Source organism: Glycine max, chromosome 4 (genome assembly GCF_000004515.6).
Source record: "Glycine max cultivar Williams 82 chromosome 4, Glycine_max_v4.0, whole genome shotgun sequence".
Taxonomy (NCBI): Eukaryota; Viridiplantae; Streptophyta; class Magnoliopsida; order Fabales; family Fabaceae; genus Glycine; species Glycine max.
In genome coordinates, this window is record NC_016091.4 from 26574520 (window position 1) to 26588293 (window position 13774).

The following is a 13774-nucleotide window of genomic DNA, read 5'->3' on the forward strand; positions in this document are numbered from 1 at the left end:
CTTATTGTATAAGGACATTAGTATTAAATAACATTGTTGTTTTTTTCTTATATGGATTTGACAATTGTACATGATTATTCAGGAAAACAAGCTATGTGAAGATTCGTTAGAAGGTGAAGAACAAGTTTAAGGGGGAAGGTCATGTGTGGGGCAACTTGTTTAATGAAATGCCACTGACATTCAAGATTCAAGATTTAGTTTCAAAATATGATGCTCATTATATATAATGACGGATAATTTGCTTGGCTCTTGTGTATATTGTCCTTCACTTTTGACTGAGTATGACCAAACAAGCCCCTCGAGAAGCCAAAATATTTTTAACAAAACTTGCAGCCCGAAATTAGGACAAAGTACTTTTGGTTTTAAAGATGATGAGAAGGAAAGAGAGCACTTCAGCTTCCCTCACTTCATATCTTTTTTTTGGGAAAAATGTAAATTATATTAAACCCAAAATGATACAACAATAAATGGGGCATACCCCGTAGCTAGAGAAATCAAAAGTCTTCCTAATATAAGAAGACCTATATCAAGATGCTAAAACAAATGCAACAGGTGCGCTTGTCTATACATAAGAAACTTAATCTTGCTAATAACCTCTATTACAGAAAATTGATAATCTTCAAAAATCAACTTGTTCCTAGACAGCCAGATGCAGTAGACTGTAATTGCTATAGCCAGACAACGAAATTTTCCTTGAACACCTGATGTGGATCTACCCCTAATTAAAGAGTCAGTAATGCGCTGCAAAGAAGTGAAACGCCTGCGGAAAGGGGCCAAATCACGAATGTGAGCCCAAACTTGGAGAGATTTCCTGCAAGAAAAGAACAAATGAGCATTTGACTCAGCCTCATTTGAACATAAAGGGCAGAGGGAACCCTTGTTCAAAAAAGCAGCTTTGTCAAGAGTAAGCAGCCGGTTCCTTTTAGCAAGCCATAGAATGAAAGACATCTTAGGGAGGATTGCTGGGTTCCATATAACAGAACACCAACTAATAGTAGGCTTGACACCTCTAATGTATTCGTAGACTTTGCCAACAAGAAATTTTTCATTGATACTCCAAGATTGAATCCTCTTTTTGGCCTCTTCTGTACTTAGCTCTTTGGAGATAATAAAGTCCCTTATTTGAATGATTTTCGTTATCAAAACTGAATCTAATGAAGAAGTATTGTAATTCCACACATCGCTCCCTCTGAAATAGTAATGGTGAACCCACCAAACCCATAGAGAATTTTTCTTACAATGAAAGTCCCACAGGATATGGGAAAGAAGCAGAAGGTTCCAGTCCTTGAGATTAAAAAGGCCTAAACCCCCTTCTTTTTTTGAAGAACAAACTACTGACCAAGCAACCAAGGGCTTGTTTTTGCCAATATCTGCTTTGCCCCACAGAAAATTACGGCACGAAGCGTTGATCCGGTCCAGAACAGATTGAGGCAAAGGAAAAATCCTCATCCCGAAATTCACAATTCCTTGAATAACTACTCTGATCAACTCTAGCTTACCTGCATAAGATAAAGACTTCATGCTCCATCCCTGAATCAGGCCAGTAATCTTGGAAAGCAAGGGAGCATAGTGGCATACATTTAATCTAGATGATAAAAGGGGAATACCCAAGTATCTAAAAGGGAAGCCACCCAAGCTAAATCCAGTAAGCTGTTGAATATGAGAAAGCTCATGAGGCCTAATACCAGTTAATTATATGGCAGATTTATCAGAGCTGATGGAAAGCCGTGAAACCCTACAGAAGTGCTGAAGCTTGGCAAACATAGTTGACACAGAAGGGACATCTCCTCTAGATAGAAGCATAATATCATCTACAAAAGCCAAATGAGATAGTTGAATACCTGCACAATTGGGATGAAATTTAAAATTGGCATCATCCTTGAGGCTGCTCATATCTCTAGAAAAGTACTCCAAACAAAGCACAAACAGATAAGGGGAGAGAGGATCCCCTTGTCTAAGACCCCGCTACCCTTTGAAGTGGCCATAAATGGATCCATTGATTGCCACAATAAAGGAAGTGGAAGAAACACATTCCATGATCCAAGTACAGAACTGGGCTGGGAAGCCAATGGACTTAAGCATCCAATCCAAGAATTCCCGGGAAATGGAATCATAAGCTTTATGCAAGTCAATTTTCAGGAGGCATCTCGGAGAGGATCTTTTTCGGGCTTATTTGCGCAAAATCTCTTGAACTAGGAAGATGTTGTCCATCATCTTTCTGTTCTTAATGAAGGTAGTTTGAGTTTCCCCAATAATAGTCTCAAGCATTAGGGCTATGCGGTTGACCAGAATTTTAGACACAATCTTGTATAACAAATTACAGCAAGATATGGGTCTAAAATGGTTAACCTGGGAGGCCTGATCATGCTTAGGAATAAGCACAATAATAGCATGGTTGATCTGCTTTAAAATTTTTCCAGTTGTAAAGAATTCATTAACCGTCGCAAAGATATCATCACCAATGATATTCCAAGCCTTCTTGAAGAATAAGCATTGAAACCATCTGGCCCAGGAGCTTTATTGTTATCCATCACAGAAATAATGTTCCAAACCTCTTGCTTAGAAGCAGGACAAAGTAAGGCTGCAAAGCAATCGGTGGGAACCTTAGGACCCTTGTTGCAGATCGAAATGGAAGGAGTTTGGGTCAGCTCACGAGCACTAAACAAATTCCTAAAGTGATTCACAAAAGCAAGGGCAATTTCATCTTGGGAGGAAGTGTTATGCCCATCCTTCTAGCCTTATGGCAGCAATAAACCGACTGTGTCTGTTGCGCTTGAATAAAGCATGAAAGAATTTGGAGCATTTATCAGCCTGCAGGAGATATCTGTTTTTGTTGAGCTGAGCAAATTTCATAGACTCCGCTTTTCTAAGCATAATGGTCTGCCCTCTAGTGCGGTTATCTAGAGCAAGAAGGGAAGGATCCTGAGGATTTTGCTTTAGAGAATTAAGCACACTATTATATTCAGCCTTAGCTATGTGAAGATTCGTTAGAAGGTGAAGAACAAGTTTAAGGGGGAAGGTCATGTGTGGGGAAACTTGTTTAATGAAATGCCACTGACATTCAAGATTCAAGATTTAGTTTCAAAATATGACACTCATTATATATAATGGCGGATAATTTGTTTGGCTCTTGTGTGTATTGTCCTTCACTTTTGACTAAGTATGGCCAAACAAGCCCCTCGAGAAGCCAAAATATTTTTAACAAAACTTACAGCTCGAAATTAGGACAAAGTACTTTTGGTTTTAAAGATGATGAGAAGGAAAGAGGGCACTTCGACAGAGCATGTGCCACTGATCCAGCCACAAGACACAACAAGTGCATGATTGTATTTTCTTTCCTTTGTTATTGGTCAAAAAGATTAAACAAATATGTATGAACCCTTGCTACACTGCGCTGAATCCCTGCTCCCTCTGCCCTCTCCTCCGGAACACACCAGAGCAAAAACGCTAGGCCCACTGGCAGAATCAGTGCAACTAGGGTATGTGTATCCTGCCAGCAGCGAAATCTGTTGGTTGGTAACCGCTTTTTCGTTCCGCCAGTACAAGAACCCCTCCAGAGTAAGTTTACAAAGAGATTGTCTGAGGACAAAAATTTCTAAACCGCTGAACCCTTTGAAAAACAGAATCCCTCGGGGAATTTGTTTGAAAAGAAACCCTATTTTGCCGAGAAACTCCTCATTCTCCTTCTTCTTCTGCTACCCATGGCTTCGTCTTCTTCTGAGCCTCCTCCACCTCCTGTTCCTGCTCCTGTTCACTCTAACCCTCCTCATAAGTCCTTCATTTTTTCAACATAATAATATCGAAACCAATCGTATTCTTGTTATTCTTCTTAGTTCTACTGTCTTTGGGGGCGAATTGAGGTTTCCTATAATTGATTTTGAATTTTTTTTATAGTTTTGACTCAAAATGAGTTTGGCCTAAAACTCTTTAGATGTTTTCTATATCTGACACTTTACATTGATTTATTTTGCAAAAATGAATTTTTCTGGCATGACTTTATTAATTTTGATACTCGAATATGTTTTGTTGTTTATCGTGGGTTTTAATTTTGCTTATGGCTTTGTGCTTCATTAGGAAGTGGTGAACGTTTAAGTTCATAGCCTTTGCTTTTGAGTTTTGGTGAGGCTTTGTTGAGGATATGGCTGCCTAGTTTTTACGGAGGCTTCCTTTTATCATCTTTCTAATACAGTGGTTCTCCTTGTGTTTTTGTATTAGTTGGTCTCAATAAAATTTCTTTTGCCATTCAAAAAAATAATAATTTAAAAATAAGGTTTTAAATTGTGATTGCTGGAAATTGTGGGTACATGTGGCCGCAGTTGCGGTCAAGCTCCAAAACCTTGATGTTGTGACGGACATATGTTGTATTTTCATGTCTGATAAGTTAATTGATATGCATACCTTGCACACACATGTGCTTATGTTTACTTGTTCACTTGCTTGTTATCATCACACATTTTTTATTCGGAGTCTTTTAGCCTGTGTCTATGTATAATGCATAAAGAGATCTCTAATGACCTGAATTGCTCCCATGGGATTTTCCAGCACACTTAATGTACAAAACTCGTCTCCAAGACTTTACTTCAAAGTCAGGCATTCAATTTCCTGTCTATCATACCATTAATGAGGGACAGGATCATATTCCAAAGTTTAGATCAACGGTGTGGGTTGCAGAGATGCGTTACACTTCCCCGTCCACATTTTCCCAAAAAAAAGCTGCTGAACAGGATGTAGCTAGACTTGCTTTGGAGGGTATCCTCCATAGGACCAGAGATGAAGGACTCTTTCTTGTCGATCAGGTGTGAACAAAATTTGTTTTCTCAATTCTTCAGTAGGTGCAATTTCGGTTTGATTGACCATTTAGGAATTGTTAAGTAGTTTTGAGGTAATTTTTGTTAATAATAATTTTCTACAGGATAGACACTAAACTCTGCTTATATGTTAGGCTTGTTTTATGCTTACTTTGCTTCTAGTTGGCAAACATCCTAATGCTTTGTAGTAATTAGAAGAATTTGTTTCATTTTTGTGAAAATGTCTGCTATCTTCCCTTAGATGTAATGTAGTTTCTCTTGTTCTTTCTAATGAAATATTGTTGTCTATCAAATTATTTTTTTTTGTCTAGTGACATGAGATATTTTTCAAAAAGCGTGAGATGAGTGACCTTCTGAAAAGTTTTTCAAAAAGCGTGAGTGAGGACAAAACACGCTAAAAAATTGTGTTAGTTTGTGGGATGTAGGTAGAACTAATTTTCGAGATATCGGAAAGAATTATCTACGAAGGGTTCTCATCGATGAAAAGTTTTGACTAACAAGAATGTTGAGTGAAGTGTTATCGTGTGAAATATCGTAGTGTAAGAGTCACCGAGAAGTCAAAAATCATAGATACTACATCATACATGTTATCTCAAGTGTTTATGTGACACATACATAACATATAGAGTCTACGTGACAAGTACATATGTGAAAAATTATAAATATTTCAATTTAGCCCATGAATTTGATACCTGTTTTCAGTCTATAAATTTGACTTTTGCTGTCAAGTGTATTTGATGAAATTACTATATAATCCCAAATTTATTATCCTTCTTATTAGTCTAAACATATCATGTGTTTGTTATTTTTATTGGAGTATCGTAGTTGGTGCCTTAAATGCATTTATGACACATGTAGAATAACCTTTCATATCTTACTAAATAGGGACCAAGATTTTATCCCTCCATTTTGCATAAAAAAAATGGATTTTTTAGAATTTTACCTAAATAAAACAACGAACTAATTTAAAACCCCCTTAGAAAGCTTTCGAGTTTAGACTGGCTAATTATATTCTCCATCTTTGTATCTTTAACCATAAAGAGTGAAATCGTATAGTGCAGTCTCTCGCCACACATTAGATGGAGATCATCACCATGTTGTTGTGGGGGTTGTGTTCCTTGTAGAATATTGTGTTATCTCCACCTAACATTAAGGAACTCCAATTCACAATTCCAAATTTTGTGCTTAAGGATCAAAGATTGAAAAAAAAGGTAGATAGGAAGTGGGACGTGATCTCAAAATTTTACAAGAAAGGACTTAAGGGTTTAGAATTCTGCCTGAGTGCTAATGCAAAACATCGATTGAAGTGCTCATCAATTAAACTATGGACAACACTTTATTAGTTTTTTTCTTCCAGCAACAAACCTCAACCAAATATGGTGGCAAGATAAAAATGACAAGAACTTAACCTATCTCTACCTTCGAATCAAAGCACGTACAAATACTTCAACGTTAACTCATTACTGTCGTAATACGCAACCGTCATATAGCTTGGCCATCCTCGAATCTTGTTAGACTGAGAGACATTTGAATTACTAAATTCGAAAGGATAAAAAAAAAGTTTGCAAACTGAAATGGTTAACCATGCTGATTAATCTTTCAAGCATTCATAAAAACATTGCAGTTTATCAGATGCAATGTATGCAGCAAGAATACCACAACAAGAGGCCCACATTAATGAAAGCACACTGAATTGTAACAGTTGGGAGAAATAAACTACTACAGAAACTGGACATAGCACCGGCAACTTAAAATCACATTTTGCCCAGGGCACAAGATTACTCTGTCAATGCTTTAAAAAACATTCTCCCACAAACCCGATAAATAATCTTGTATGTTTTCATCCGCATCCTGTGAGACAGGATAATCTAACATGCCCTTCCTTCTTCCCTGTCAATTAAACAGTAATTGGAATTACGAATGCATGGCAATATATTAATACGTAGATCATATGACATATTAAATGCAACATAGTTGACTCATGTAAATTTAAATCAGACGTATATCAAATTTGTATTTACTTGCGGCAAATATTATTTGGAAAACGGCAAACTGGCATTCTGCAATACATGTTTATATTATATTTTTGGAATTAGTAAAAATCAGATCAATTGAAAATCACACTTATTGGTCTTAGGCAAGGATAGTTTAATTTAATAAGGATAAATTCTTAAAACTAAGAATCAAAGAGCTGCAAATCGAAGCATACAATGACAAATTTGTTAACATATCCACGAAAATTAAAAGTAAACACTAAAAGCATTATTTGAGTGCAAGTAAGAAGACTCACTATCTTCGAGAAGGGTACACAGCACCAGTTGCCCTGTCATAAAATAACAGTTAGCACAACACATACTTTCTTTAGTAGATACTCATTCTCATCATAGACAAACCATGAGCAAAATTAAAACCCACGATAAACAACAAAGAAAAATATAAATGAGCTTAACAAGTAACTTGGACTAGATTTTTCTTTCAGTATTTCACGCATACCACGGGCATTTCCACATGTTTGAAACATGATTAAAATCTTGTATATCGGATAACACTGCATAGTAAAATATAGACTTTGACCTAATAACCTCGGCAAGTGCAGTTCCCGAGCTAGAATCACCTGGATTAAATAGTCATTTAGTAGGTAAGCACATTGCCACCTAAAATCTACTGGAAATATGTAATAAAGCATACACGAAAGGATACTCATAATTGAAAGAATTGCAGCCTTTGCGGCTGACTGCTCAACATCCTTTTTTGTTCCAGCTGGACCACCAGTGTAACTTGTACCATTGAAAACCAAAGAAGTTATAAAAGCAGGAAGCACCCCTCCTAGCAGTTGCTTATCATTGTTGTATGTAGGTTGTTCTACATGCAGTTTATGAGCATACTCATTCATGATAGACTTGAAAATTGGAGAAATCTGGAAGACAATGACAACAAAGAATCAACATTTTACATAAAGGTAATATTGAATGATAATACCAAACCAAACCAAAATGAAGCAATGACAAATCTTAAATTAATAATTAAGTATTAAAGCTATTTCACCAGTTATTTATTTTTTATAAGTAGGAAATTAATTATTTCAACAATAATTAGGCACTTAAAATTAAATTGATTTTCCACGACAAAAATTTAAGAATTATTACTTTAAACTATACCGGACTAGTTTCAAACCATAAACAAAGATGAGGATCTAAACTCTAATTCCATTGGCAACATAAATTATTTGTTGTAATGACACTTCGTTTGGATCAAAGTTGCATGGCTATCAGATACTGTTACCTTACCCGCTGAAAACCAAGAGCCTCAGTGACATGTTACAGGATAATCTTCAACTAAGATTCTCCATCAATACAAAGAGAGATATATCCAATAAAAGTATAACATGCAGAAGCACAAATTAATTTATTATAGAAAATCTATTCGAATAAAAAAGATTATTCTTAACATACATGTACACTAACTGAAAATGACAAGTTATGAAAAATATCTCATGTCACTAGACAAAAAAAAAATATTTAATAGACAACAATATTTCATTAGAAAGAACAAGAGAAACTACATTACATCTAAGGGAAGATAGCAGACATTTTCACAAAAATGAAACAAATTCTTCTAATTACTACAAAGCATTAGGATGTTTGCCAACCAGAAGCAAAGTAAGCATAAAACAAGCCTAACATATAAGCAGAGTTTAGTGTCTATCCTGTAGAAAATTATTATTAACAAAAAATACCTCAAAACTACTTAACAATTCCTAAATGGTCAATCAAACCGAAATTGCACCTACTGAAGAATTGAGAAAACAAATTTTGTTCACACCTGATCGACAAGAGAGAGTCCTTCATCTCTGGTCCTATGGAGGATACCCTCCAAAGCAAGTCTAGCTACATCCTGTTCAACAACTTTTTTTTGGGAAAATGTGGATGGGGAAGTGTAACGCATCTCTGCAACCCACACCGTCGATCTAAACTTTGGAATATGTCCCTCATTAATGGTATGATAGACAGGAAATTGAATGCCTGACTTTGAAGTAAAGTCTTGGAGACGAGTTTTGTACATTAAGTGTGCTGGAAAATTCCATGGGAGCAATTCAGGTCATTAGAGATCTCTTTATGCATTATACATAGACACAGGCTAAAAGACTCCGAATAAAAAATGTGTGATGATAACAAGCAAGTGAACAAGTAAACATAAACACATGTGTGAGCAAGGTATGCATATCAATTAACTTATCAGACATGAAAATACAACATATGTCCGTCACAACATCAAGGTTTTGGAGCTTGACCGCAATTGTGGCCACATGTACCCACAATTTCCAGCAATCACAATTTAAAACCTTGTTTTTAAATTATTTTTTTTTGAATGGCAAAAGAAATTTTATCGAGACCAACTAATACATAAACACAAGGAGAACCACTGTATTAGAAAGATGATAAAAGGAAGCCTCCGTAAAAACTAGGCAGCCATATCCTCAACAAAGCCTCAACAAAGTCTTACTTTGCATTATTATTTTTTTGAACTTTTGATTTAATATTATGCCAATTTTTATGTAATCAAAGGCACATAACTTTGCAATTTGTCAACTGAAACACAGGTTCACTATTGCATGTAGTACTAATGACCATACAAAGTGAAATATAATTTTAGTTAGAGAACAGCTACACAGGGATTTATGTTTATGTGAAGCAGTGTTATCAAGTGCGGATAGCGGAAAATGGTGGAAAGCCAATAACCCTCTATATCATATAGGAGATAGCATCGCAGGCATATAGAAGAAGTTGCGTAACAGTTGAAATATATGGTATATATCAATTATATATGCATATAAAATTAAGTTGTATGCAAATAAAAAAATACATAAAAATTGGCATAATATTAAATCAAAAGTTCAATTGGCTGGAGACTCGCTAGAGATAACAAGAGGATGCAGGATGATGCCGCAACCACAACAATGATAGCAGCCGCAATAGCCGATGGAGTCACAATCGTGGGTCCAAGAAATTCATCTGTGCAATAGCATTATAGTGGTGCTATTGCGGCTATTTAACAAGGTTTCCATGGTAATTGCCATAGAGGACTAAATGGTTTGCAAGAGAATGAAGAAGTGAAAAGGAAAAACAAAGTGCAATTGACATCACTTGGTACTACCGAGAAGCAACCATAAAGCAACAAAAACATAAGCGAATTAAAATAACTTTGGTTACTAACTGTGCAATCTCAGTGAACTTTCCCAGGTTTTGATGCTCCAATATTGCCAAGATCAGCTCCTTATTCTCCTCCAAGTACTCCACCAAGCATAAAAACTTGTCTATAAGAGATAAACTGGCATAAATACTTTAGTAATCATTGCTTCGATTAAAGGTCCAAAACAAACATTTTTACGCACATGCATCATGCACTCATCTAACTTTTGACACCAAAATGCATTCATCTAATACACCTCCCCACACCCCGCATTCCTTTGTAAAATTTCATGCAACAATGTTATGAAAGAGGAATATAAATGGCATGAAATGATTTCGGTATCACTAGATTACATAGACACAGAACCATCATTTTTTTATGCAAGAAACACATGCAATTAACGTTTTCCCTTTCATTCAATTCAAGAAAAGCAAAAAAATTAACAAAAGCTGAAAACCAGATGAATAACTTAGGGCACAAGGAAAAACAAAGAGTGGAGCCACATGCACATTCTGTGCCATTAACTAAACATGAATTGGACAAGGAAAGGGGACAACATTGAAAGGTGACATTTTTATGAAACCCCAACACAAACGTAGACCCAAGATAATCAAGAAGGTTAAAACCAAGTAAAATGATAACATTAATGAAATAGAGAAATGAGTGAAGAAAAAAAGTTGGTACCTTTTGAATCTGTTCAGTGGTGAGGGTAGGGACATTAGGAAATGAAGGATCAACGTTGAACATTTTCTCCGTTCTTCTTCATAATAAGACACACACACACACACACAAAAATCTAACACAAAACCCCAGCCCTTCTTCCACAACGAATCACACACGCTTTCGAGTTCAAATGACGATAAGTGTTTGCTGCCCTTTTTGTTTTGGTTTAAATGAGCAACTCCAACTCGTCACCTTTCATGCGTTTTGGTTTTTAGTAAATAAATTTCATTAATGATTTTTTTATTAAATTACTTTTTTTCCCTTAATTTATTTTTGGGGGTTAATTTGATCTTTTATTAATTTAAAGGTTTAATTTAATTAGATAATGTATTTTTTTATACATCAATGTAATTTTATTTTTTAAAAAATGAGTTCAATTTGTTTGAATTTTTCTTGCTCAAGAAATTTTTTAAGATATGATTAATCAATTTTGTTGATAAGTATTTGTTATCGAAAAATCTGACATATAAAAGTGAAAATAGACTAAGTCGAACTAAATTTGAGCTTAACTTTTATTAAAAGTATATGGTTTAATTCTGGTCAAACATAAAATATTTTTTTAAGAGACATTTATCGAGTCTACAAGTTTATTTAGGGTGTGTTTGGATGAGGAAATTTAAAATTCTAAAGAATTTTAAATTCTGAGAATTTCAAATGTTTCAATTTAAATTTCTTCATTTCTAAAATTTTGTGTTTGGATAAAAAATTAGATTTCTTCATTTTAAAAATACCCGCATTCGAAACCCAGATTCGTAATCTCCGCATCGGAGGCCGAATCCCAATCAATCTCCAAACTCCTCCCTTCCCTCGTTTCCTCTGCTCAGTCCCTCGCCCGTCCTTCCATCTCCAACTTTCCCGTCGCCGCCGTCAGACTCGGCACCTCCGGTCGCATCTTCATGGGCGTGAACATGGAGTTCCCCGGCCTCCCCTTCCACCACACCATCCACGCCGAACAGTTCCTCCTCACCAACATGGCCAACAACGTCGAGACCCGCCTCGACTCCTTCGCCGTCTCTGTTGCCCCCTGCGGCCATTGTCCCCAGTTCCTTCAAGAACTCCGCGACGCCCCCGACATCCAAATCCTCATCACCTCCCATAAAAACCCTCACTTCAGCCCTCTCTCCCACTTCCTCTCCCACCACTTCGGCCCCCACGACCTTTTCCCCAAAACCGTCCCTCTCCTCTTGGAGCCTCGTCACAACGCTCTCTCTCTTCCCCAAAACGATCATTTCAACGCTCTTGCGATTGCAGGTTGGAGGCCGCCAATAACTCTCACGTGCCCTACAGGACAACAGAATTTGAAATTCTTTCATAAAATGAAAGAATTTGAAATGCTAATATTTAAGTTAACTAAAATCCCTGATCAAAATACTTAAATTTCATTTTATTTTCAAATTTTTATCCAGACATCTTATTTAATTGAAAAGTAATTAAAATCCTTTAAAAAATTAAATTATCCTATTAAATTTCTCCATCCAAACATACTCTTAAGGGATTAGTATGTGATCATTTTTAATACTAAAATAAAGTAAAAATATGTTTGTTATACAATCAAATCTAACTTATTTATATGATATAAAATATTTTAAGATTTTATATAACATTCATGATAACTTATCTAAAGATACAGTATTTTATGCTGAACCATTTAAAGAAGACAAACATTTATTTTTCAATAAACTTAATTATAAGTTTTAGAATATGCTTAATGTTTAAAAAGAGATATAAATGTATGATTTTAATGTATTATAATAAATTTAATATAATAATACCAATAACACATATTTTATTAATATTTTTTAAATAGGTTGGTTTGTTGGGCCCAAGAGATTTATTTAATGGCAAATCACATGACATGTTTAACTAAATAAACTTTGATAAAAGTTTTAATTTGGTCAATTTTTTCAAAAAGTTTGGTTTAGCATGAGTCTTATCAAACTATGTAACGTATCTTTATTCCTACTAGTCAACCACCAAAACTAATTCTAAATAAAATAAAATTAAACTCATTTTAAAAAATAAAAGATGTAATTGAATTTTTTAAAAGGAAAATATCAAATCAAACTATTTCAAAAACATACAACCTAATTTAACTTTTAAATAATAACAACATCAAATTGAATTATTTTTTTTAAAATTTCAACCTTATTTTTTATTGTCAAGTTTAATGTTTTTATGAATTTAATTTTTTTATATCTTTTTGTCAGTTATATATATATATGTAAAATTCTAATTTTTAGATATTAATATTTATAAATTAGAATTAAAAAATAGAAACGTGAAAATAAATCTTAAATAAATGAAATAATGGAAACCAAATTTATTTTGTCCTCCTATGGTTAAAGTTTCCTCCTTGAAAACAGAAAAAATCATAAATCATGATAAAAAAGAAAAAAACACACAAATGTATTAATTTTTTGGTTTTGTCTTTTGTGTGTATTTAGTTGGAAAACAGGGGTGAATAAAATTAATTTTATAAAGAGCATAATTAATTTTAAAAGAAGTAAAACCTTTTATTTTTATATTGCATAAATTTAAGTTTAGATATAGAATTCATAAAGTTGTTGTACTTTACATTTAAGATGCTAACGAGATTAACTTCTAGTAAAAATCTATTCCTAAACAAAGTTGGTAAATTTGCTCTCACTTCTTCAATATTCTCATAGATTTCTACATATAATTACATACAAAGTATATGTTCCTTAATTCATCTTGTTGGTTGGCAACAAGTGACATTACCCAAGAGATAGGTGGTCTTGGTTTGCAAATGACTAGGGATAATATTAACATTGCTATAATAGACTACTAGCTTCACAAGGGATATGGTGGCCTTTTCGCCCATTATTTGGTCTATCACCTTTTCTTCATCTTGATGAAGCCGTGTGTTGTTTTTACTTAGATCTTAGTTGTTCTTTTTTATTTTTATTTTATTTTGTTTTTTTTTCTCCACTTACCAAGAAAAATCTTTCCAAATTTTATGAAAAAATTAATAAAAAAACCTTTAAATTCATGTTTATGGAAAGAAAAGAATGGCCAATGCTAAGAAGGAACAA

General features: G+C 34.5%; 2 protein-coding genes across 2 annotated transcripts; one reads left to right on the top strand and one right to left on the bottom strand.

Moving 5' to 3' along the window:
* Positions 1 to 7097: 7097 nt before the first annotated feature.
* LOC102662144 (double-stranded RNA-binding protein 4) lies at positions 7098 to 8870 on the bottom strand. Its single transcript, XM_026128243.2, has 4 exons — positions 8631 to 8870; positions 7509 to 7725; positions 7302 to 7422; positions 7098 to 7131 (listed from the first exon to the last, which is right to left on the bottom strand). The coding sequence occupies exons 1-4, from the start codon at positions 8868 to 8870 to the stop codon at positions 7098 to 7100; spliced, it is 612 nt and encodes a 203-aa protein (XP_025984028.1).
* A 2591-nt stretch (positions 8871 to 11461) lies between these two features.
* Positions 11462 to 13182, top strand: LOC100783628 (cytidine deaminase 1-like; the record flags this gene model as incomplete). The annotated part of the gene is made up of 2 exons (XM_041014649.1): positions 11462 to 11972; positions 13166 to 13182. Coding segments are annotated over 2 exons (528 nt in total), but the record flags the coding sequence as incomplete, so codon positions are not given.
* Positions 13183 to 13774: the final 592 nt, after the last annotated feature.